The following is a 26,195-nucleotide window of genomic DNA, read 5'->3' on the forward strand; positions in this document are numbered from 1 at the left end:
GAACCGCACGGGACGGACGGATACAAAAGCAAAATCAGGCTTGATGATATCTGAGAACGGAGAGAGACACATGGGACTGGGGAAGGTTACTCAGAGTATTCCAACTTGTCTCTGATGTTTATTTCTTTACAACAAAGATCCAAAGCCATATGGTAAGTTGCTAGGATCTGACAAATCTGGGTGGCAGGTACATAGGAATTGACTGAAGAATATTCTAGATAATAATGTATGCTTCAGGTGTGTCATACAAAAATCACAATACAAATCGATGTTTGCTAAAGTAGAGAAACAAAGTTACCCACATGTGTAGTCGTGTACACATAGATCACGGCCGGGTCGTGTACTATTCACCCATGACCTCCACATTGTAACCAAATCAGAAAGATGTCAAAGCAGCGCTCTGCAGTGCATTATAAAGAAGTTGATGAAGACAACGTAGCTGATACCTCTGAACAAGTATCTGTGAATGGTTTGCTCTGTTTACTGAACACTAGATAATGGCTAGAGAGAAAACTGAGAGGAAAAACAGAAATAATAGAAGGGAAACAATCTAGGATTGAAGAAAGGCGTGAACTCTCAGCAGGAAAAGATGCACTAAATTCCAAGCAGAATGAATGAAAGAAAATTCCAGACCTAGACACAACCTTGTGAAATTCACACTGCAAGTAAACAGAAGAAATGGATCTGCAAGACGATGGGGGATAAGCTAAAGGAACGAAAACATTTAGCAAACTGACTTAAAAAAGACGGTGGGGCAATGACATCAATCCAAGGGATGTCATTTTGAACCTGGAATCCCATATGCAGCCAAATGATCAGTTAAGCAAAAGAGCAAAGTAAAGGTATTTTCAGACGTGCAAGATTCGGAAAGGTTACATTCCATGTAATCTTTACGGGAAAATTCCTCTAGGCAATACTGGATACAGGAAACTGTGGAGTCCATTCTAAGAAAGCTGGGCAGGGAAGTCCTAGGATGGTATTTATTCAGATAAAAACAGGTTTACACTAGAAAAGGAAGTCAAATGGCTCTGGCAGGGGGGATGCCTCCAGGAAGAGCTTATTCCATGGAACAGATAACACGATTGAGATGCCAGACCGTGTTAAGGCTTTGGTGAAAGCACATGGGACAGATTAAACATGGCTGCAGATTCTTTGTCACTCCTCCAACTGAGAGGTGTAGTCTAATTCTCTTCTTGATTCTGGTCTGGTCTGGTGACTCAGTTGACCAATAGAAAGTTACTGAGTGACGTTCCAGACTAGGTCATAAGAATTGAAGCTTCTGCCCAGTTCTCTTGGGACCCTTGCTCTTGAGATGCTCCATCCTGGAAGCCAACCGCCGTGTAAGAGGTGCTGCTATCTTGAGATTGCTATGCTGTGAGAAGCCCCAGCCTCATGGAGTGGTCCCATGAAGACTCTGTTTGACAGCCTCCAGTGAGCTCCCAGCCAGTTGCTAGCCACATAAGAAGTCATCTTGAAGCCCTGTCAAGCCTCAGGTGACTGACCTCAGTCAACACCTGAATGCAACTGCATGAGAGACTGCAAGTGAGAATCACCCAGCTGAGCCTATCCCCAGACCCAGGAGAGATGCTAATAGTTCTTTAAGCTCCTACATTTTGGGGTGTTTTCTAACACAGTGCTCGATATTCAGAACAGCACATTTTCATTTTATCAGTAAGAAAAAAGGAAAACCTATAGAAACTTCAGGGTATTTTAAAAACCTAGAAAGTAAATACAGAGGAACCTAAATATGACATGATTTTGAAAAATCAATGCTATTTAAGGAAAGACAGTCTATTTTATTCTGCTGCTTTGAACAGTCTTTCAAATGACTTGGGAGCCATGATATTGAGTGTGGCTAAAAGGAATCCTCTTAGCACAATCATCGTCACAATACAAACGCTGATTACTGGCTTGCAAATTGCAGATCCAACCTAAAGTGACTTCATTTTAATGACAGAAATGAAAATGTTACCAACCTTGACTGGGAGGAAACAGTAAGACACGCTTGCCCTTTTAATCAGCTTTAGTTAAAGGGACTCTATGAAGGAATCACACTGAACTTCTGTTAGGCCTATCTATGAATATTCTGGCTGCTACAGAACTTCTCCAGGTTGAGTGCAATTCAAATTGTGGTCTGTCTACTTTCTCTTGTCTTATGAAACTTCTTCCCTTGATGTCTCCTGATGCTGAAAATCCAATCCCGTGAGAGCTCTCTTAAATATGTATGCAGCCCGTAGTCATCCCTTTTGGAAATATTAATCATAGCCTCTCTGTATTTCAATATTTAAACACATTTTAAGTCATTTCAGATTCAGTCACAGGACAAGGTTTAGTGCAGAAAAGAGTCGTGCTTCTTAAATTCTATCTGTTGGTAATCATTTAATACAGTGATTTTCAAACTTGAACACGCATTAGAATTATCTGGCGGCTTGTTCAGTCAGATTGGTGGGCTGCCCCCAGAGCGGGAGTCAGCAGGTCTGGGTGATGCGCAGGAATCTGCATCTCTAAGTTTCCAGTGGGTGATGCTGCTTGCTGCTGCTGGTTCAGGGGCCGCACTTTGAGAAGCACTGATTTAAGGTGTAATGAATTCACAGTTCTTCTTTCCTTCCACGTATAGGGTTCTCTGTCTCACCTTCTAGAAGAGCTCTGGATAACATCATGGTTTTTGCAAAAGCAGTTGACTATGCTGTTTTTCCAGGCTGCAGTGGTTGACAAAATATTGATCCCTAAACACTGCGGCAAACATTGCTTTTCATAACAGTGTGAATGATGTCAGTGTGATGGTACTGATGGCCTAAGATAGGAGGAAGGGGTGCAGAAGTGGGGAGGTGGAAAGAAAGATCGGCTGTGGGAATAATTAGCTCCATTCCAAGTCGATAAGGAATCAACAGAGACTGTCTAAAGATGATTGAACAAGAAGCAGAGATGTGACTATAATATTTAAAGTTAAATAGATAATGAAGAATAGATACAATAATAATATCCCTATTAGACACTGGTTAGGGGAGAAGAAGGAAAGGTGAGGGGTAACATAAATAAGTGAATTCCTTATCTTTCAAGAGGTGATTGGTAGAAATTGTCCAAAGTCGGTAAGTCATCCACGTGGCGTGGCAAAAAAAAAAAAAACAGTTGGTAAGTCAACAAATTATATTATTTAGAATTAAGGAGAAAACCACTAGAAGAAGTAAAAATAGAAACTGGTGAAATGGGTTGTCTCTTGCAACTGGGACCAAGGGTGCAGAGTTTGTGATAGGAGATGCTTGCTTTTTCTCCCTAAGTTCTTTGGTGGAATTTAAGCTTTAAAAAAATAATGCTGTACTTATTTGATTAAAAACAATCAAGCTATCTACTTGGCCAAAAACTGATGAACAAAATTGCAATTCCTGAGTTCAAACCTTGATTCTGACTAACATCCATGATTTGGGGCAAGCTATATCTGGAGTCTCTAGCCTCAGTTTTCTTTCTTAAAAAACGTATGACACCTCGAGAGGTACAAACCATTAGGTATAAAATAAGCTACAAGAGATATTGTACCACATGGGGAATGTAGCAAAAAAATGAAAAATTAAAAAGGGATTATAATAGTAATTTCTCAGAGGTTGTTCTAGGAAATAGATGCAATAATTATGCATGAAAGTCATTTGGCATAGTACCTGGCACATTTGCCTGATTAAATATTAGGTGTTGCTACTATTCATGTCATTATAATCGTACCGGTAACAGATTGGAACCAAATTTTCAGTAGTGAGGGACAGAGGCAGACTGGAAGCACAAAAGACAAATCTGGTCCATGCATGTATTTCTGGGTTATGTGACACTACATTTATTTACATCGCAGGCACGTGCATAGGTGTGTGTGTGTGTGCGTGTGTTTGCCTTGTCACAGCTTTCTCAGAAACCCAGGGAGTATGACGGAGTACTTCAGTATAGTCTGATTCAACAATATAGCTTTACATAGCTTTGGAAAATAAAGGGAGTGAATAAAGGGTCACAGAATCTAGAAAGAAATGAGCCCTGCTCCATATTCATCTCTGCTGAAGCCCACATGGAGGAAACAGCACCCTTTCAGGGTACTCTGGCCAGGAGTTCCAAGTGGTCATGGAGGGCAGCTGAACTTCACTGTGCGGGCTCCACTTCTAGATGAATAACTTAGGAGCAAGTGACCTGGAGCCATTCATCCCCCTTCCCATAAGTACTTGAGAAAGCCACGGTTATGTGGGTTAAAGTTCAGCATCTTTTACAGTTCATCTGCCAGTTTAATTGTTCGATGTAACCTGACCTCAAAGTCATATTTGACTGTATAATGAGTGCAATGCAAAAAGTCATATTGCCAAAGAAAGTTTACCTATGGGCTTAACCACTGATGTACAGGTCAGTACATCATAATTACCGGAGTTTCCAGCCCCAGGGAAATTTGGCATATTAACATGGAAACATATCTAGAGAATGGACCAGGGTCAGGACAGAGAAGGCCAAAGGCTGTCCACGTGGCCTTTGATGACTTATGTCAGAGCTCCGGGTCCTGAAAGGCTTTCAAGTTTGTATTTCAAGTGTCTACAATATTTCTTCTGTTCAGAGGAATATGTGATCTGTTGAGTTTGTAGCTGAAGGAAAAGCCTTGGACGGCATGGCTGACAGACCCCAAGGTGGTCCCCATGATTCCTGCCCCCTGCTGTTCATGCCCCATACGGCCCTCTCCTCTTGAGGGTGGGCAAGACCTGGGACATGCTTCTAACCAATAGAATATGGCAACGGTGAAGTAATTTTGGAGATGTACTTAAGGTTCCCAATCAATTAATTCTGAGTTGATCAAATGGGAGTTTCTCCTGGGGGGACCTGACTTAACCCTGAGGTCAGAGATTCGCTCTGCAGGCTTGATAAAATAAGCAGCCATATTGGAGCTGGCCCTGTGCCATGGAACTGTGGGCAGGCTCTCTGACCTCAGGGCAGCCTTTGGTCTCCAGCCAGCAAAACAAGAAAATGAATTATTCTAACAATCTGAATGAGCTTGGAAACAGAGTCACCACTAGCCAAGCCTTCAGATGAGGATGCAGCCCAGCCACAACCTTATTTGCAACCTTTTGAGAGCCTGGGCAGAGGACCAGTTAAGCTGTGCCCGGACACCTGACCTCCAGAAACTGTGAGATAATAAATATGTGTTACTGTAAGCTGCTAAGTTTGTGTTAATTTGTTACACAGCAATAGAAAACTAGTACAGAAGGGTGGAGTGGGAGCGTCAGGGGAGACAAAGAGGGCAGAGGACAAAGGCAGGCAATAACGGAGAGTGGAGATTAAATTTAAATCAGCTTTCATCAAACTCTGGGCTCACGTCTTCCTTTACTCCTTTCTACTGTATATATTTTAGACCTCAGAATGGATTGGGCCATATCTGAGTGGCCTTGGGATGAGGCTTGGAACCCAACCAAGAAGGAAGTTGGGCCCAAGAACTGGTGGAAAGATGGGGAAAGGCAGAGGAAAGTTCCAGCTCTGGACTGAGGGCTGGTGTGGCATCAGTGTGTTTTCAGGAGGGACATATTTTAGGGAACACAATGCACATGCTGATGGTTAGGTCAGTATCTGACACAATGCTTCCCATACGCCAGTGCCTATGTCAATCATCACCAACTAATGTGTAGTCAAAATTTGCAGCAGATTTTTAGATCTTGGGGAAGAAATAGTCATCCATGCAAATCACACATCATCTAAGGCATCCAAAGGCTAAAAACAAGTGTTGTTTGAGTCTCTGTGTGTGTTGGCATTGTTCAGGGGCACTCAGGTGTCTTTTTACTTAGAGCTTACCTGGGGCTGAGGAAGGGATTTGGGTCAGAACTCGTGGTCTAACGAGGGATAGTCTTCATCTGCTACTGTTGCCATTACATACACCATTTACATGTCTCTAGCAGGGCCTGTGTGAAATGGGTGTCATGTGTGCTAACTGATCAGAGTTAGCTCCTTCCCCCCAAATCTAGACAAATCCTCCTCAGCAGCCTACCAGTTTCCCTCTTAGAATTTGCTGCAACCTGTCATTATTCTGTTTATTTTTTACCTCTTTGTCTGCTTGCCTACTAGAGCTTCATTGTCCATCAGGGTAGCCACTAGCCACAGATGGGTGTTTAAATTTAAATTCATTAAATTGTATAAAGTTAAAAATTCAGTTGCCACACTGAAAGTACTCAATAGCCACATATGGTTATTTGCTACCGTATTGTACACCAACGATTTAGAAAATTTCCATTATTGCAGAAAGTTCTACTGGACAGTGCTGAATGCTACCCGTTTAGCCATTTTCACCACGGGCTTCAGACCCTTTAAACACCTGAGTACAGGCAGTCCTTGCTCTGCATGGGTCTGGTATACGTGAATATCCATTAACACTGTTTAGCTAAACACCAGTCCCCCAACGACATGGTTTAAACTTCGGTTGCCATGGTATGTTAACTGTGAATAACTGCATAAAGTACGTATTTTGCTACTAGCTTTTTTTTCTTTTTTTTGGTAACCTCTTTATTGGAGTATAATTGCTTTACAATGGTGTGTTAGTTTCTGCTTTATAGCAAAGTGGTTACTAGCTCTTTAATCCAAAAATCACTATATAAGTAAGAGGTGTGCATGATGATCAGTGACCAATCATATCACTTCTTTCAAAGTCTGCCTATGATTGGTCACTGAGCACGTGCTATTCAGTTCATGCACAGACAGCAAAGCACGTCGTCGTGCCTCCTCCCTTTATCCCAAGTGATAAAGCCATATAACGTTTTATAAAAAATGGATGATTGAAAGAGGGAAGCGGCCAATAAGGACGAGAGCGTAACAAAGAAATAAAAAGTGGTTACTCTGGAAGTGAAATTAAAATCAAATGTAAACGGAGTAATAGAAGAAGTAGGTGACTGTGCGAATGTTATCACTGCCCTCATTTGAGATTGCAGATATACAGGCCAGAGGGATGCAGTGAAGGCGAACTTAGTGACACAAATAAGGGGAGTGTTTGTGATGAAAAGGATGAAGCTGTCCCCGAGGAAGTGACACTAGGAAAACAATACTCACATTAAGGAACTCTTAGAGATATTGTACAACATTGAAAGCCCCAATGATAAAATATTGGAAGCCGATCCACATTTAGAAATGAGTATGAAAATTTGCCAAAGCATAGAATAGATGCTCATTCCATACTGTAAGTTACATGATGCAGAAAAGGCAAGCGCTGTTCAAACTACTCTTTATAAGGTTTTACAAAATGACCCATTTTAATTCTCAGAGTTTCCAATATTTTAAATTACCGTGTACAGGTACTAAATAAATAGGCATTTTACTATATTTTTCATACCCCTATACATTTATAAATGATAGTAAGAGAATGATATTTTGACAAAAGTCTTTGTAAGTCACGTAACGATTGTATTTTTTTCTGATTATTAAGATCACTTTACACATTTTGAGCTTGCATGGTCATCTGTACAGTCCTGCACCACCATGCAAAGTGAAGACTGCCTACACTTACTTCGAACCCCTCTTTTCTTAAGGAATAACAAAGGATTATCCATTCTAGAATGGGCTCTCCCATTTTGGCAGGGACCATGTCAATCATATTCATCACTGTACCCTGCCTCTAGCACCTAGCACCGTGTTTGCCCAGATTAGGACGTTATTAATAGCTATTTGAACGAATGAATGGACTCATCCTGGGAGGGGGTGACAGAAAGAAGTCATAAGTCATTTAGTCAAAGGGCAAGATGTGCAAAGGGTACTAATTCAAAAGGAAAACAGAAGAACTATTACTTGGTTGGAGGTTACCAAGAAGGCTCAGCTTCCTGAATCCTACCTATATCTACTGCCGAAGTTAATTCTGCCTAACGTTGTACATGAAGATAGCGCAAACGGCATTCTGGACCAGAATTTTGGTTTAGACTATAGAGTGGAAAATGAGGGGAATTCCCTGGCGGTCCAGTGGTTAGGACTCCACGCTTTCACTGCCGAGGGCCCGGGTTCAGTCCCTGGTTGGGGAGCTAAGATCCCTCAAGCCTTGTGGCACGGCCCCCGCCCCCCCAAATATATATATATATTTATTTAATACATATTTTTTTATTTTAATGATTTAAAATTAAAGTGTAACATAAAATTGAGGTGCAATTATAAATACGGTGGAAAGATTAGGGAAAGTTCACCAGAAGGCAGCAGGTTAATTTCAAGTTGAATGGTGAAATAAGCTACTTGTGATAACTGGTTATCTATTTCCCTCAGCTAAGCAGGATTTAATTAATTCCATTATTTTCTGCAGCAGAAACAGTTGATAAAGACATGGATTGTTCTTCCATGGATTTCCTATGTACAGGCTTCAAAATTTATTTATTTTTTAAATTAAGATGAATGGATAAAGAAGATGTGGCACATATATACAGTGGAATATTACTCAGCCATAAAAAGAAACGAAATTGAGTTATTTGTAGTGAGGTGGATGGACCTAGAGTCTGTCATACAGAGTGAAGTAAGTCAGAAAGAGAAAAACAAATACCGTATGCTAACACATATGTGTGGAATCTAAGAAAAAAAAAAAGGTTCTGAAGAACCTAGGGGCAGGACATGAATAAAGACATAGACGTAGAGAATGGACTTGAGGACACGGGGAGCAGGAAGGGTAAGCTGGGATGAAGTGAGAGAGTGGCATGGACATATATACACTACCCAATGTAAAATAGATAGCTAGTGGGAAGCAGCCACATAGCACAGGGAGATCAGTTAGGTGCTTTGTGACCACCTAGAGGGGTGGGATAGGGAGGGTGGGAGGGAGATGCAAGAGGGAGGAGATATGGGGATATATGTATACGTATAGCTGATTCACTTTGTTATACAGCAGAAACTAACACACCATTGTAAAGCAATTATACTCCAATAAAGATGTTAAAAAAATAAAATAAAAATGAAAAAATTTTAATACAGTTCTAAAGGTTACTTTCCAATTTTTGAAATGAAAAAGTGAGAGGGGTAGGCTAAGGAATAGGTAGAATAAAAAGTGTCCAACTGAGTGATGTTCAAGTTGTTATGAATAAAAATTCAGTTCAAAAGGTAAGACTCCAACTCTTTGATCTTTCAAAGCTGAAAAGCTATTTCTGTAATCTGACTTGAAAGTTTTATCATAGTTTTTGGACTGCCAGAGGGGAAACTTGCACTGAAATCCATAAAACCAAACTGAAAACTATTCTCACAGACAGACACACACACCTATCTACTCAAACACCTGTCCTGCACCTCTATACACCCAAACACACACGCGCACGCACACCCCCCCCCCAAATCAACCACTTTCACGGCAGAGATAAAATCAGGTTAGAGGAGAAATAACGTAATAATATCCACGTATTTTGATCCCTGTGAAGATTCCTAAATATTTGGAAGAGATAAGGAATCACCTGAACATAGCTAATTTCTCAATTTCAAGAACAGTTAACACAGTTATGAATGGTGATAATCAGTCCAAGAGAACAAACTTTTCCATTGCCAAATGGAGAGTAATCCAGGAGGAATAAATCAGTGTGACATCTTGAGTAGCTCAGAAATAACATTCAGAGAATAACTGACATTTAGAAATATATAAAAAAGGAACAGAAATGAAAATTGTCTTTCCTAAGACGAATTATAATGAAAGATGAAATTCACAGCAAAAGGAATCAATCTACTGTAATGTTGCTGTAGCTGGTCATTTCAGTATTGTCAGTTTTTTTTTTTTTTCTGAAACATAATTTCTTTTGTGATCAGACTAATATCAGCTGGGCTGAGGGGTCTGTGTTAATTTTAATGCCTAAGGCAACTGCATTAGTTGCTGGATTTTACTAGAAGCCTAATACTGTGGTGGTGGTTCATCTGACCCTCCTGTCTTTCCGTGTCAGTCAGATCCCTCCAGCCAATCCACTTACATAAAGTATGGTGGAACTGAGACTCAGGAGAAGGGCAAACGTGTTCAGACTAACTCTCTGAGTCAAAAGTGAAACTCCTCAACACGTACGACAATAACAACAATAGCGCAGATATAGACAAAGTTGAAATCAGATGCCCCAAATTGTTGACGACGACTGTCTTTGGGGGTTGGGTTTATAGGAATTTTCACTTTCTTCATCATTTATTTCTGTAACATACTTATTTGGTAATATTAGGGAATTATTAATTTTAAAAAGTGTGAAAATGGCATTATGATTATGTTTAAAAATTCTTATCTATAGGAAGTGCTTACCGAAATATTCATGGATTAAGTGCTATGATGTCTGGGCTTTGCTTCTACATACAGTTTGGAAGGAGGTGCCTAGAAACAGAGAAAAGATTGGACATGAATGGGTGTGTGATGAATACATACTGATTCATTATATGATCGTGCCTATCTTTATATATGTTTGAAAGTTTTATAATAAAGGATGAATAAAAATGATAGGTGGTACACCTGGAAAAATAGGCTGGGGACTAAATGTCAAGGACATCAGGGACAAGGAAGTTTCATTCTCTGCTTCAGTGGTCTCCGAACCTTAGTGAGTGCGACCCTACCTGCGACAATATTATTGCACACATGCATCAGGCATATGCTTATTAATTAATTGATTTATTTAAAATGATGTACATATACCACTGTACTCTTATGCCATTATAAAACATACACAAACATAAAAAAGGCTAGATAAAAATAAACACAAGTATCATTCTAATACATTCTTCCTACACTCTAGTGGGCCTGGACCCCACTTAGGAGCAGCACATTTAGCGATTGGGGGGCTCTTGAGGTTTTCTAAGTAGTAAAGAGTTTGTTTATAAGAAACAGAAATTTACTGGAGCACCCAAAGGTAATGGGAGATTGGTTAGAAAGACCCAGGGCTATTTCACTGAGGCCTCCCGAAGAACTGAAATGGACTGGGATGGTGTTCTAACTGGACATGTGATCGAACAAGGATCATCACTTCCTTGTATATTTCTTTTATACATATGCAATATACTCATGTATTCTGCACAGAGTCAGGATACAATATGCATATAAAACAAACAGCCCCTACATATTACCTTGGGCAATATATTTAACGCAATGCTTATAATGATAATAATATCTAACACTGAGTACTTACTCTTTGCCAGGTATTGCAGTAAGAACTTTATATACATAATTTTACTTAAAACTCGTGACAATCCTATGGAAATAGATCTTATTATTGACTTCCACATTACTAGAAGGAACTTGAGACTGAGGAAAATTGATTAGCTTTCCCAAGATGAAAGGGCTAGAAAATGGCAGAGTCCAAATTTAAATCAAGAAGTTTCTGACCCCAAACCACATGTCCTTAACTACGAAACTATATTGCCTCCATAGGGAATTAATGATAGTGTCCAAACCATAAGATCGTCGTGATGATTAAATGAGATAAGATATATGATATGTTTAGCACAATGTCTGACATAGAACACAATCCTATATTAATACGTATTTTCGTATACAGAATATTTACCAAAAATTTCCACAGTAAACATCATTAATATTTCTATCAAACACCAATATTTATAATTGTAATCAAATAATGTTTTATTATTTAAACATTATAATAACACGTCTAAACTCCTTTTGTTTGCTACCACCTATAAATATGTGTGGCTTTTGTTATTGAGTCTCTATGGAATAACTGACGAGAGAGACAGCAACTGGGGACTGTGTTATGCCTACAGAAATGGAAATATTTGCACTGGGCACACTCCTGTCGTATTCTAAGAAGCCACCTACATAAATAGGAGTGTGTGTAGCTTGAGCACTAAAAGAGCCACGAAGTACGTATGTACATATCAACTTTATTTTACAATTGCAGACTTTGCATCCTTTTGCTTTGACCCAAAGATACATTTTTAGAGAGACGATGGTTCTAAAAACTTCTTTGCATTCCGTCAGGTTCACTTGAAGCGGTCAAGTTTACCACTCTTTTTTTCCCCCCTCAACTTTCATATTTCTATCAGCCAATCCAGATTAGAACATCTCATAAATACTTTTATTATTTAAGTATGGCTTCCATATTAGAGTAACTATCTTTCCCTGATTTTCTGGAACATTCCAGATTTGAAATTTCGTCCCAGTGTTAGGTTGTCATTGCAAATTTGGTTGGAAGCATTGGCTCCCGTAGAGGTGATGCACGAAGCTCTTTGCTTTACGTTACTGGACCTGCATTTACTTGTGAGGATCATTAAATGCTCCTTTTTATAATTTTGCAAATACTTTACTAAATGTTCTGTCATCCTGAGGGGAATTCTAGAGAGATGGTGTCTTTGGTTTGTATATTTTGACATTGAGTCAAAGCAGATCTCTCTTTTCATCAAACAATTTAATTTTGGTATTATTAACTCCTTTCCTTGTGTGCAATTAGACAGTCCCTAAGTAGGTATTACCCAGGAACCTACCCATCATTCCCTCTGTTCTTCTATTTGGGAAGTATTTTAATTCTAGAAACATCATGAAGAGCATTTGTGTTGACACAATAGAATCCACTCCCACCCCATTTCTAGCCCAAATGGCGTAAGCCAAAATGAAATATGTAGGATTCCTGGAAAAAAGCATCAGATAACCAAACACTATGAGCAAAAAATTAATTTATTATATATATTCTCTAATAATTCATAATAGCTTTTTGAATTTTAAATGTCTCTTTGCTATTTCCAATGCTTAAAAATCATAGTTTTAAAACATAAGTACTGTTTTATATACATTGTGGTTTTTCTTTTCTTTTCTTTTCTTTTTTACTTCTAAATATGAATGATATGGTCTCCAAGTATCCACTTGGAAGGAAAGGGGATAGGATTCATTGTTTTGCTCCAACACAGCAGAATTTAAAGCTTCACATCACATACCTGGAGTTTCGACTATATGAAAAATAGCCAAATATCACCACTTTCTTGTATATTTCTTTTACATGTATATATATGTATAATATAAACAGAATACATCTGGATTAGTACATTTCAACTTTTCATCAATGTGACTTTTATCTCCTATTTCATATAAAATAACAAAATATACAGAGAGAAGAAAGGAGACATCTGTTCATCGTACACATAAAGTAAATAAAAGTTCATGTATGGCTTTGCAAAGGTAGATTATGACGTGACTTTCATACTTTATTTATTTAAAAGCATCTTGAGAGAACGTGTTAGTGTGCTTACGAGAGCGGCCATGGTGGTTGAATGTCGCATTGAGAGTCCAACATTGGGATCCCCAGTGGTCTTTCCAGTGGCTGCCTCGGCAGCTTTCAGGAGACAGATGTAGTTTATGACCACTTCGTCGATCTTCGCTACAATTTCCTGCCGCTGTGTTTCTGAGCTCACAACTTTAACTAATCGCATGCAGGCTTCTGTTAGGCAACAGAGCACTTGAAAGCTGGAAGTCATAGCTAGGAGCATCTCCTCTGGACTCTTCTCGGCCATTGCCATTTTCCTGCAGGCACTCCCCAACTGTCTGGACTCAATGGATAACAGCTGCTTGTACTGAGAAAGTGTCAGGTCATACGCTTCAAGGTGTGACTCCCCTTTCTTCCCCTTGGTTGCCCTGACAAGGCAGAGCAGCTCATTGGCATCATTTTGGGCTGCGAGGAACCCATCGGGCATTGCATACGTGCTCTCCTTAAGGGCATTTATCCTTGCAATCCGGGCATCAAAAGCCAGGTTGCTGAAGTCCACATCATCTGGGCCACTCAAGTCTTCGGCCCAGACCTTCAGAACTGAACCTCTGGACAGCTCCCCTCCTTGCTTCTGAATTCCGACAGCCAGGGGTGGGCTGCTTGGGTCTGGCATGGCTTGAGTCATCTGTGGTCGAAAGAGGCAGGAGACTTGGTGATTGATCTCTCTCTCCTCCTCATCCTCATCACCATCTTCATCCTGCCCTCGGTTCAGGAAGCAGTAGCTGAAAGGTCCCCGGCATCTCCAATTGCTGCCTTCCAGCTTCCGCAAGGGCAATGTCCTATACAGCTTTGAGTTTTTGTGAGCCGCTGGGGACCTTTTGTGAACTTTCCCCTCAGAGCTAAAGTGCATCGAGCTTTGGGAAAAACTTTTGGTGAGCTTCTTCCCTAGGGGGAGTTCTGCTCGCCTTTCTGAACCGGCCTCCTGTGCTCCTGTGATACCTGGACACTTTAAGCTGACTGCACCTTTGCTTCTCTCCTGGAAGGTCTCCAAACTTACAGATCCCGAGAGGATACTGCTGCTACGTCTCAGAGCCCTCTGGCTGGGGGGTGTCCTGAGGCTCCCCCCTCGCAGATCCAGTGGCCACCAGCTCACAGCCTCTCCGTTGGCCTGGTTTGCTTGGGAGAAATCATTAGGGTCTTGATTTGGAATTGGCACCTTTGATTCCGAGTGAATGTTTGATGGTAGCAGGGTGGGATCAGCTTCAAGATGCTGAGACCAAGCTGAAGGCATGCCTCCTTGTCTCTCCTTCCCAGGCTCTGTCAAAGCTACACTAGGGGTAGTAGGAAAACAGAGAGAATCATTAAGCACCTCATGGGTGGTCATTTTTACTAAATCTCTATGTGATGTCTGTCATCTCCCAAGGATGTACTCTAGAAGAGCTGCCATCTGCCAGGGTCGACCTGCTTTCCAAAGACGGCCTCCTGAATCTTTTAATAGATTTCAGTTTTAATATATTTTAAGAAATACTAGAATCTCTTATTCCTGAAACTATTGATTCATTTGGCATTGTCTAGAGATCACAAATATTTTGAGGGAGACTGGAATTTTATGAATTGCCTTGTTCCCAATTTTATCTATTAAAGCTTAGACATAATGAGCAAACACAACTTACATATAGATTATTCAAACATATTTATGACATTTAAGTTCCATTTCAAGGAGTTAGGTTAATCCTGGCATCGGTGACCTTCGTAAAAAGAAGTGGCCTAATTCAACTAATGCAAATTAGGTATATTCACCTTTTAAAGAGGACCCCATGAGGTTTGCCTGGTACAGGGTTTGAAGTTGAGACACTGGGAAAGCCCCAGAAAAGTTGTCATGTGAGGACAATGATCTCCACCTCACAGAATTTTTGTGAGAAGCAAGAGGTAAGTTAGGTGAAGCTCTTTGTAAACTGCAAAGTGTTCTTTAATGAGTTTAGAGGTAAAGATGCTAGTTGGGAGATGAGTTTAGTAACATTCATAGATGGGTTTCCCAAGGCAGGTGAAGCCAGTGGTGAGGTTTTTTTTTTTTGTTGTTGTTGTTTTTTTGCGGTACACGGGCCTCTCACTGTTGTGGCCTCTCCCGTTGCGGAGCACAGGCTCCGGACGCGCAGGCTCAGCGGCCATGGCTCACGGGCCCAGCCGCTCTGCGGCATGTGGGATCTTCCCGGACCGGGGCACGAACCCGTGTCCCCTGCATCGGCAGGTGGACTCTCAACCACTGCGCCACCAGGGAAGCCCCAGTGGTGAGTTTTGAGAAAGGAGATAATCTTCAAACGGCGGGAATGGAAATTAACCAATATAAGGTCTCACTAACATTTACTGACCTGTATGGAAAAGACACTAATGAGGATATAGTTTGAAATCGGAAAGTATGAACTAGCCTCTGCTTTTGCCACACGACAGCCGGCCAAGTGGATCTCGGAGACGGATAGGTGCCCACTGGGTGGCAGAATGGTGAAGGCGGGCACAGAAGGTGGTTGTGTTCGTGTTTCTACCTGGTGTCAATATTTTATTATTTGGGGGAAAATAAAGCAGCTCATCGTGCACCGCCCCCAAACCTTTTAGACACTGCGGTAGGCCAGATACTTCAGAATCCTCATCTAGGAGAGCCTTACAGAGTAGGGAGGGCTCTGGAAGTATTGCTGAGAGGCAAAGGATCTTCCCCAATCTCTCCCGCCTCCCAGATTCCCTGCTCTATTTTCCTTCCTTGCCTCTCAAAAAGGAAATGGCAAAATGAGAAATTCGACGTCTTGAGAAGGAAATCAAACTTTTGTGATTCCAGGCAATACAATCTTATAACTAAAAGTTGCACTGGGTGCTGCTAAAAGTCTACATTTAGAATTTAGGGGAAAAATGTTGCTCCATCAAATTCTAAAAGCAAGACAGAGCAGGAAGCTAAGGGCCAAAAATGCCATTTCCACTATTGTCCAGACCTAGAAACTTCAGTATTTATTCAACACTGGGGGAACAATGATTGACACTTAACCTGGCCACAGTTCTGCAGCCTTTTAAAAAAACCCTTTTCCTTTTCTTCCAGACTTTCTATTTTTAGGTTTGTTATAAATTTGGTTTACGTGCTCCTGGCGGGTAACGCAGAGCGCTAAATCCGTCATTGCTGTACCTGTGGTTTCCTTAATCTTGGGGAGTCGATGACATCCGTCTCTCAAAGTGCCAAAGAGGGGTTCGGCATTAATGGCCGTGTGCAGGGCAGGCACTGTCATCCGCGGACACATCCCTTCTGTCTGTGCGTGTAATTCCTTAAAGGCGGCTCCGTGGTTGGGAAGCCCGGTGGCTCTCTCCTCGGAAGGAATGTAACTCACGCCTTTCCCAGAAGCCTCAGGAATCAGGTGCTTCCCCATGGAGGGGCAGAGGGGAGACTCCACCGGAGTGGCGCAGGTGCTGCTGCTGCTACCCGTGCCACAGCCTGCATCCACCGAGGAGCCTTGAGAGCTCTGCAGAGAGAAGTGGCCCTCGCTCTGCAACGACGACATCCGCTTGGCCAAGTGGTAGTCACAAAGGCGGCCCACGCTCTCCTCCGCCTCGGGGAGCTTGGAAGGATGGTCACAGGCGGACGGGTCAGCATCGTCCGGGTTACCTAAGTCTTTGGCTGAGGACACACAGGTCACCTCTGTTAAGAAGTGGTCCCGCTGGCCAAGTCCTGAAACCTCGATGGCTTCTCCATCAGGAGCCCCATCATCCTTCCCTTCGGCCTCTGTGGTTCCCACAGCCAAAGCTCTGGGAAAGGTTATCCCTGTTGCTGCTTCCAATCCACTTTTTTCAGCCATAGGCCCCTCACTGGCCACATACCATCTTTGGCTGTCCTTGCGAAAGGCAGTTCTCTCCAGGTTAAAAGTGCTCAGGTGTTGACTGTCCCTTGAAGACACACTAGCAAATTTACCTTTGGCGTCCTCCTCCACCTCTGCCGTCTTGGTCCCCTGTTGTTTTTTCCCTGGCATGCTCCCATTAAGGGATGCTTTCCCCTCCCCATCGGCCGGCTGGCTTTTCCTTTTGCTGGTGCAGGAATATGCCATCGGCCCAATGTGCAGTTTGCCAAAATAGTCAGTGACTGACTTCGTCTCCATGGTTTCGGGCTCCATCTCCACGTGGCCCGAGTGAAGTATCTGCTTGGAAGGCACAACTTTGGCCGGGAGGTCGCTCACTGGACGGGCAGTGAGGGCGTGGGAGGCCTTCGGGGGCAAGGCCCCAGCTGGGCTTTTGGAGGTGGGGAACTCTGTCTGCTCTTCCGCAAGGGGGTGGTAGCCTTCGTGAGTGGCCAAGAACATGCGGGAGAGGTTTTCTGACTGCTTCTGGGCCGTGGCCAGTTCAGAACTCTCCGTCATTTCCGAAGAGTTAGTTTCATTGCCCGAGTCTGACGAGGACTCGGGACTATAAGCCCGCAAGATGGCTACACCTGCAGGCCGTAAAAAACAAGAGCCAGTTAATGGATGCATCACAGGCACCAGGAGACATGTAAGAAAATGGGGCTCATTATTATTAAAAAAAAAAATACCAACTTTTTCCCTTGTCAGTAAGGACTCAGTTTATTGCACAGTTTTTCCGGAAATGGGGGGGAAAAAACGTGCCACGTGTTTTAAAAAAAGAACGACCAAGGACACCACACACACAAAAACCCCACGATGGTAGTTTCAGCACGTTTAGGAAACGGGACATGCGTGACATGAAGGACACATGACAGGACTCCAAGGGCGGATGGCTTGAAAGGATGAAATGATATGGCTATCAGTGAATAAATGTAACAATCGTGAAAGAACCTGAATTGTCACTGGTCTGCTGATCTTCTGACACGGACAGAGCTTCTAGAGTGTCCAGCGTGGAAACGACAGTGTTATCCAGGCCCTTCTCACACTTGCCCTCGGCGCCGGTGGGCACAGTGTCGATCAGGGACACGGGGATCTCGTCGCTCTGCAGGGCGCCGCCTGCCTCCTTGTCCCCCAGGAAGGAAGCGGCCTGGCTCTGAGAGTCCTCCTCGTCGGAACTATCTCTGAAGCCAGGTGGAGGCGCGGCGATCGCCATGTTCAAGGAACGCAATAGGAAGTCGTCCTCGTTGTCGTCCCCTTCGGGCGGGGGCAGGGACGTCAGGTCAATGATGTCATCGCTTGACCCAGACAGGTTGAGGATGGCCGGCTGATTCATGTCTCCCACCACGAGGTCCTCCTCGCAGCTCACGTCATCCTCGTCCTCCGCGTCGTCGGTGTTCTCCGCGTAGCAGATGTCATGCAAGAGGGGCTCCTCTATGCCCTGGGCAGCCTCGAAGTTCTTCACGTCGCCTATGTTTGCGTACACAGAATTGGCCACGAACTGGATGCCCTCGGCATCTGGAGTGAGATCCAGGCTCTTCGTGTCATTGGCACCGCTGATGTAGAGATTCCTCTGCTTTTCCAGCAGTTCTGGACTCTGGTCTAGCAGTCTTTCATAGCCGAGAGTCGGGGGAGTGATGCCATCATCCAAGGCGAGATCTCCAAAAATAAAGGACACTTTAGCTCCTCTTGGAGGCTCCTGTGCTTTCTTTAGAGCTTCTGGTCCTGAGAGAGTCAAAAGGGACCGCTGAGCTAGACTTCTGTAGTCTGCCTTGCACGGAGCGTCTCCCGGCTGGGTCAGCTGCTGGCTGAGTTCGTCTGAGTTATAGGTGTTGTCCATATACAGGTGCCGGTGGTGGTCTTTTGGACACAAGGTGCCGTCTGGAATCTCAACCGCCTTCTGCTTTGCATCTATATATGTTATCTGTGCTTCCTGCTCCCCTTCGTCAATGAATGTGGTCACCTGGGGCACACAGTTCCAATCGGGGCCAAGGAGGTTATGCTTTCCTTTATTTTCAGTTCCTAAAGAGAAAGAGTCATGCAAAGACACATTACTGTGCTGTCTGGTTTCTGGGGGGCCTTGTCTCTGTTTCTTAACTTAATGGCTTGTAGCACCACTTTTGTGAATACGGTTGTTATTCAGCTTTCCAAATACGGTAGCGGTCGATTTAGGCTTCAGCTGCAAGGATTTCTTGGTTAGCAGAATTGATACTGCAGAAAATAGAATTGCTATTTGATAAAATAGAATACCATCCGAGAGTAGGGAACTACAGCTTACTTCCATCTGATCTCTGATTCTAGCATTAAAAGGCCTCATTTATGTCTATAAATGTGAATATACAACATGCCTTTAAAAATCCTTAAAGGCGATAGTCCAACAGGCTGTTATTCCAGAAAACAGATTGCCCTTTTCTTTGGAAAGCGAGATCTAACATTTCCCAGTTTGTATAGGGAGATGTTGGACGTTTTCCTCATTGAGTTAAGAGAAGGTCAAGGATCCTCATACTTCTACCACGTATTTTAGGAAATACTGTAATGATAAGGTAATAATAAATATATACATATAATGTATATTAATAAAAACTGTAATACTACATATTGCAATGGTGGCACCAAAACTTCTCTCTTTAGCCTTTTCCTGTCCTTGTGGGTGCGCATATTTTTTACGCATAAATGCCAGTACGCATGCCTGTAAGCACACACGCACACACAGGTAGGACGTAGAAGGTGGAGCATTCGCAGGTAATGTACCCTCTCTGCTATTTCTATGCATAGTTAATATTTTGATGAATTTCCATTTTTACTTGTATCGTGAAAACTCCTGAAGATGTGTTTGTTGTTCTTCAAAACTGCAAAACTCTAATTTAAATATCATTATTTTGTTTGATCTTCAAGGGTCTTCCAATAGAGAATTCGGCTGTGGAGATTTTGCTCTGATATTTACCAAGACAGGGCAGCGAGTCATTGTGTCAATATTGCTTTGTCAATTCCAGAGGTGACATTTTGAGGAAATGTTAGGGTCACAAATTGTCCCATTTGTTTCCTCAAATTGCCCTCTGGCCCAAGTTTGAATAATACTGAAATCAGATATACAAGAGATACGGGAAAAAAATCAGTTTCACTGAAGAGGTTTTGGCTCTCTCCCAAATATACAATGGACTCAGTGCCGCACAGTGTTCCGAGTCATTTTACTCAATACATGTATTTTTATGAATAGCAGGTAAAGATAAAATTTTGAAGACACTGAGTTACACACCAGCCATATTTACGTGCTACGTTATAACAAGTACACCTGTCGGGGTTCAGCACTGTTTTATTAACAATGACATGGATTATGACTGGCTCTGTGTGTGAGTGTGAGTGTGTGTGTGTGTGTGTGTGTGTGTGTATGTGAGGAGTGTGGATTGCTGGGAGGAGGGAGAGTGGTTCAGCAAAGTTGTGAGACGGCTCTGGGTTTAAACCAGGGCTTGGCAAATTTTCTCTGTAAAGGGAGGGCCAGGTAGTAAATATTTTAGGTTTTGTGGGCCAACAGCTCAGTTGAGCAACTACTCGACTCTGCTGTTGTAACACGAAAGGAGCCACAGATGACACATAAGCAAGTGGATGTGGTGACTTGAATTGTGACCCCCCCAAAAGCTAAGAATGTGACTTTATTTGGAAAGAGTCTTTGCAGATATAATTAAGGATCTTGAGATGAGATCACCCTGAATTATCTGCGTAGGGCCCTAAAATCCAATGGTAAGTGCCCTTATAAGAGAAAAGCAGAGGGAGATTTGGGCCACACAGAGAAGGAGGGAAGACCGTGAGAAGACAGAGGCAGAGACTAGAGTCATGCAGCTACAAGGAATGCTGATGGCCACTAGCAACAGCGAGAGGCAAAGACTCCCTGGAACCTCTGGAGGGGGCGTGGCCCTGCCAATGCCTCGATTTTGGACCTCTAGCCCCCCAAACTGTGAGAGGACAAGTTTCTGTTATGTTGTCCCCAAGCTTGTGATACTTTGTTACGGCTGCCCTAGGAACCTAATACAATGTACAAGTTTCACCGAAACTTTATTCAGAAGAACAAGATTTGATCCATGGGCCATACTTTGCCCACCCCTGGTTTAGACCAACAAGAAATCTGAATAGGTCAGCAGGCTAAAAGTTAATAGACTTTCCTAAGGCTCAGAGATGCTTAGCTATGTGGGTTCAGGGATTTTGAAAGTACCTGAAGAGTTAATTTTCAAGATAGTGAAGAAGAAATAGGGGCTTACTGTTCCTGGTGAGAGATCTTGACGAAGGCCTTTGATCAATTTGCGACAAGAAGAAAATATATACTCACTCTTGGCTTCCTTCCAGGACGGTGTACTGATTTGGCTTCTGGAATGATTTTTGGGAACACAGAAGGATGTCTCCTACTAGGGATGAGCTGGCCTCAACAGACTTTGCTCTGTATAGTTTTTGAGTCTCAGGAGATCTCTGGGGAATTTCTGAGGAGAAGGGAGCCCTTTCAGCCATTAGAGGATGCTAAGTCCCGAGCTGCAGCTCTCCTTGGGTCAACCAGTTGCTTTTCTGGAGTGTGCCATCTCTCTCACTCGCCCTCCCTTATTAAACACGCACACGCACACACGCACTCCTGCTATTTGGAACACGTGCCCTCACCCTCATTCTCACTGTCGAACCGAGAGAAATTACCGAAAGGTTGAAGTTCCAGTCTTTCTCCACAGTAATATAATACTTTTTGGAACTAAGTTTTTCCCTCTTGAAACTTTATTCAACATCACACTGTGAGCCACTATAAAGAGGACAGAACTCAGGCCCCTCGGTTCTGTAACCATTTGTAGAATGGGAGGTTTGGCTTTCTTCTTGCACCCATACAATCTTAACAGTCCATGGGGAAAAGGCTTGATTTTCACAAGAAACTTTAAGGTTTTAAGATTTAAGATTGTCCAGTGTGAAAGGATTGTGTTAAATTGCGGAACTGCTCTTCAGAATTTCAAGCGTCAGCGTTCAGTTGCTCTACAGCTCCTCGCTCAATGAAAACATGTGGTCGTAAAAATACTTACCACCTCCTTTTTGAACCTACTTATTTTTAATCATTTGTGTCTCTTAGAAGCAACAGACACTTCGAGGTGGGGTGGGATGAAATCTAGCCACAAGTCCCAGCTGCCTTCCAGCATGCCTTGCTCACCTCTCTTTCTCTCTGGTTTTCCTTTACCCTTTCATGGCAACTGTTTCCACTTAACCAACCGTCACAAGAAACTGCATGCCAGTCTGTCTGTGTGTGTGCCTAGCTACATATTACTGTATATTCATGGAATAATTGCTGTTTTCTGCTAAATTTAAAACTAGGGGATCTTCCTTCCCTTCTTTTCCCTTTCCCCCTTTTCTCTCAGTAACAGTGAAAATACAATTTGTTCCTAAGAATGTCCCTTTCTTTTAAAAGAAACCCTAATTATGGAGCCCCTGATTATACTTTTTCATGGGTCAGTAGCTCTGGCTTGAATGGTAGGGTCTGTCCATCAGCCGTATTTCCTGAGGGTCCACTACAGATGGAGGAAAAAGTTCAAACACTGAAGAAAAAGGTTCTAGAACATGCAAACTATTATATGTAGAATGGATAAACAACAAGGTCTTACTGTATAGAACAGGGAACTATATTCTGTATCCTGTGATAAACCATAATAGAAAAGATTATGAAAAAGAATGTATATCTGTGTATGACTGAATCACTCTGCTGTGCAGCAGAAATTAACACATTGTAAATCAACTATATTTCCATAAAATAAATTTCAAAAAAAAAAGTTCTAAAATAAATAAAAACCATCCACCCTCAAAGGAACTATCAGTTTAACAGCTGCAGTCCTCCTTATCCTCACTTTGGAGCTATTTCTCCCTGTCAGGTCGCTGAGATGAATTATTTGGTCTTTGCCATTTTGATGCTTCTGCTAAAGAGCTAAGATGGCTTCCAGGGTCCCTTCTAGAGCCCGAAGTCCAAGGGCTGGGCAATTCTCAAGTCTTCCTGTTGTAGGGCTCCCAGAATCCTGGAAACTTAACGAGGGACCAGCCCTAAAGCTGGGGGCTCACAACCCCTACTGGGCATTCCATCCTTAGTTCTCTGTGCCCTGACTCACCTCTAGAAGAATGAGGCAGTAAAAACTTAGACATATAGGCTGAGGCCCACACCCTTCACAGTAATTAAATCACTGCTTTGGAAGCATGCACCCAACATTGCCAAGTGATGTGTAAGATATGATGGAAAAATCAACATCTTCATTAAAAAAAAACTAGACCAAATCAGAAGTAATTGGAGGGTTTTGTGTTAAATTTGGACATTAGATGTTTTTATGCGTACAATTTTAACTTTTCAAGAAATGTCCTTATTATTGTTGTGTGGTGGCGTGGGGAAGGGAGGTCGGTGCCTCGTGAGCTTAGGAAGAGAATACCTGTCTCCTGGGTCCCTGCGTTTTTCTTGTTGGCCATGTTAAATATCGACCTCCTGGAATCCACAAGCAGCCGGTAGTATCCAGCCGTTAAGCAGGCCAGGTTCATGGCATCGGAAGATTCCATCAAGAGCGTGATGGGCTGCACAAAAGAGAATGTTTTGGTTAAAACCATCCCGCCTTAAAACCTCCCTCAAGGGACAACGGCTACGTTTGTGCTTATGACATGTGAACAAACGAAGTTTTGGAGCGACTGTTTCATTGAAGAAACGCAAATGGGGGAAAGGTCACGTACAACAGAGAGCCTGACTGAAAAACGTTCAGGTGACAACATTCTGAAAACCTAGACATTTGGAACCCTTCCCAAGTCATACTGGATTAAAAAAAAAAAAGACTGGCTTTGTTTCAAATAGTTAATATTTTTAGAAGTCATAGTTAGGGAGTCAGTTACTAGTTGTGAACCCGCCATCTGAAAAAAAAATCACAGGAAGATTAAGTTTGGGTTCGTGGTGAAAATTCGTGTTGAAGCAAAGCAAAAATCCAGTGGCAATTACTGCTAAGGCTGAATGAAAAGTGTCAAAGAGATCCAGGAAAATGATGCTTCTAAAAGAAATTGTAAATTCAGAGGAGGGCAAAACAGATATGGGAGTTGAGAAAAGGCCCTGCCAGAACTTTCTGGAAACTATGAGGTTACCATATAACTGGACATGGATCTTGGGCATATAGGGAAGCAATTATCCTTGTTGAGTAAGGAAGGGTGGACTTGCTGGTGCGCTCTTGTTGAAAGAGAGAGAAAGTGAGAGGGAAATAAGGGAGCAAACAACAAGCAGACACCCGGAGAGGCACAGAAACAGCGAGACGACAGGCCTCTTGCTTTCACTGCCATGGGTAGCACCCTGGCCTTGGCTGGTGAAACCTAATTTCCATCCAAGGCCCCTATACTACTTGACGTGCTGCCTTTTCCTTCCATTTCAACTGTGGTCTCCCTCCAAGCCACCCCACAATTCTTTTCAGTAGGCAGGAAACCATCCATAGGGTCTTGTCACCCATTTCTGTTGGAGATAGATTATCCCTGTTATCAGGTCTGTGATGACTGCACCCGATATACCCTTTCTTCCGCCTGTTTTCCATGACAGGCTATTGTTCTCAGCATCTTTGGTTATGGACCAGGACAGGCACGCCAAGTCTCCTCTTGGACTTTCTTTGCCATGAAGTCAAGGGCAGCGCCCTGGATTCAGCCCACGAAACGCCTGCTGCACAGCAAGCACACTGAGGCTTCCCTTTTGCTGTACAGAAGCCCTTTCCCACATTCTCCTTGACTCTCAATCCGCCCCTCCCACACCCTGGTGGGCATGAGGCTGGGAGAGGGTGAGGGGTAGGGGGAGTTCTCAGAGCACTCGTCCTAGGTCACCCTGTTTCCTCTGTGGACTCACTGTCTCTCTTTGGATCCAGTGCCTTTTCTCTACAGAAACATCAGATACATTAATGCTGCCAAAATCCAATGACTCATCTATTACATACTGGGATAAGAAGGTGGGGACAGGGGACTTGGATTACTTCCTGTCAACTTCTGTTTGGGGAGGAAATGTCTGTCCTTTGAGGACAATCTCAGATAGTTGTTTCAAATGAAATGGCTGTGATATTAAAGGGGCCAGATGTTCAGCCAGCACTAATTGCTAGAGCATGAAAAGACAGATTGACTAAAATACTCAGTTTTTCCAAAAGAATAAGCACATATGGATGCAACCTAACAAAAGGGAAAGGGGGTTCTGAACAAAGTTGGGAAAAATCTCCCTGACTCTATACAGGAGCCACAGATTCTAGAAAGTAAGTAGGGAGACATGTCCCCTAAGCTCCACGTATAGTTCATGCACTCTGGAGCCAGAAGGGACTTTAGAAATGAACTCACTTGCTTTCTCACGTAGAGATGAAGAGATGGAGCCCAGAGAAAGAGAGTGATTTGTCCCCCAGTCACAGAGCTATCTAGTGAGGACTGGAGCCCTCACACCTGAGTTGGGGGGGACTTTTTCTGCACCCGTTGCGCCTTCCATGCGCTGCACATGCTGAAATTTTGCCTGCTTTATAAATATCTGCAGCACTAACAGGAAGCAAGGCCATGTTCAAGGCCATGTGTCAGTGTCTGAAAGACTTACCTTCACGTCCAGCACGTGGAGCTCCACCCTCACTAAGCTCTCCTCTTCAGTAAACATCTCAATCCTATTGACGTGGCTGAAGTCAGCTAAAAGAGCCACCAGATTGGTTTTGGTGTTTATCACATGGCTTATGCCGTAGCGGGGCCCCACCAGGAGGGTCACTTCTGAGCGCTTTTCTGCCTGCTGAGAAAGAGACGTCGACAAAATATTAAAACTACTAGACCTCTGGGAATTCCCTGAAGGTCCAGTGGTTAGGACCCTGCACTTTCACCGCCCGGGGCCCCGGGTTCAGTCCCTGGTCAGGGAACTAAGATCCCGCAAGTCGTGTAGGGCGTCCAATAAATAAATAAAATTAAATAAAAATACTAGACCTCTGAAGCACCAGGCAAAGTTGAACCTGAGAGTCTGTTTTCATACGATTACATTTTCTTTAGAAAGTATTCCTGGGCTACATTGTACTAAATCATCCAATGAGAAGAACCAGATATATGACTGCAGTGAGCCTCTGATAAATTATGAATAATGTAGAAAGTAAATGTTATCATACCACATATATTCATTATCATGAGAAGCTTTTAGAAATGAGGATTTTTTTTTCTCTTTTTTAAATCATTCTGGCCCAGTGATTTAAAAGGA

The 26,195-nt window shown here is 42.8% G+C and overlaps 1 protein-coding gene across 1 annotated transcript in view; it reads right to left on the reverse strand.

Annotated features, from left to right (window-relative positions):
• Window positions 1–13,122: 13,122 nt before the first annotated feature.
• FRMPD4 (FERM and PDZ domain containing 4) overlaps window positions 13,123–26,195 on the reverse strand; it is a 181,401-nt gene continuing 168,328 nt past the window's right edge. The window contains exons 12-16 of the mRNA XM_060087578.1: window positions 25,560–25,742; window positions 23,410–23,548; window positions 17,939–19,006; window positions 16,288–17,577; window positions 13,123–14,447 (exon numbers count right to left, since the gene is read on the reverse strand). Of these exons, the coding sequence (XP_059943561.1) occupies window positions 13,123–14,447; window positions 16,288–17,577; window positions 17,939–19,006; window positions 23,410–23,548; window positions 25,560–25,742 (4,005 nt within the window). The remainder of the gene's footprint in view (window positions 14,448–16,287; window positions 17,578–17,938; window positions 19,007–23,409; window positions 23,549–25,559; window positions 25,743–26,195) is intronic.

This window comes from Mesoplodon densirostris, chromosome X, assembly GCF_025265405.1.
Source record: "Mesoplodon densirostris isolate mMesDen1 chromosome X, mMesDen1 primary haplotype, whole genome shotgun sequence".
NCBI lineage: Eukaryota > Metazoa > Chordata > Mammalia > Artiodactyla > Ziphiidae > Mesoplodon > Mesoplodon densirostris.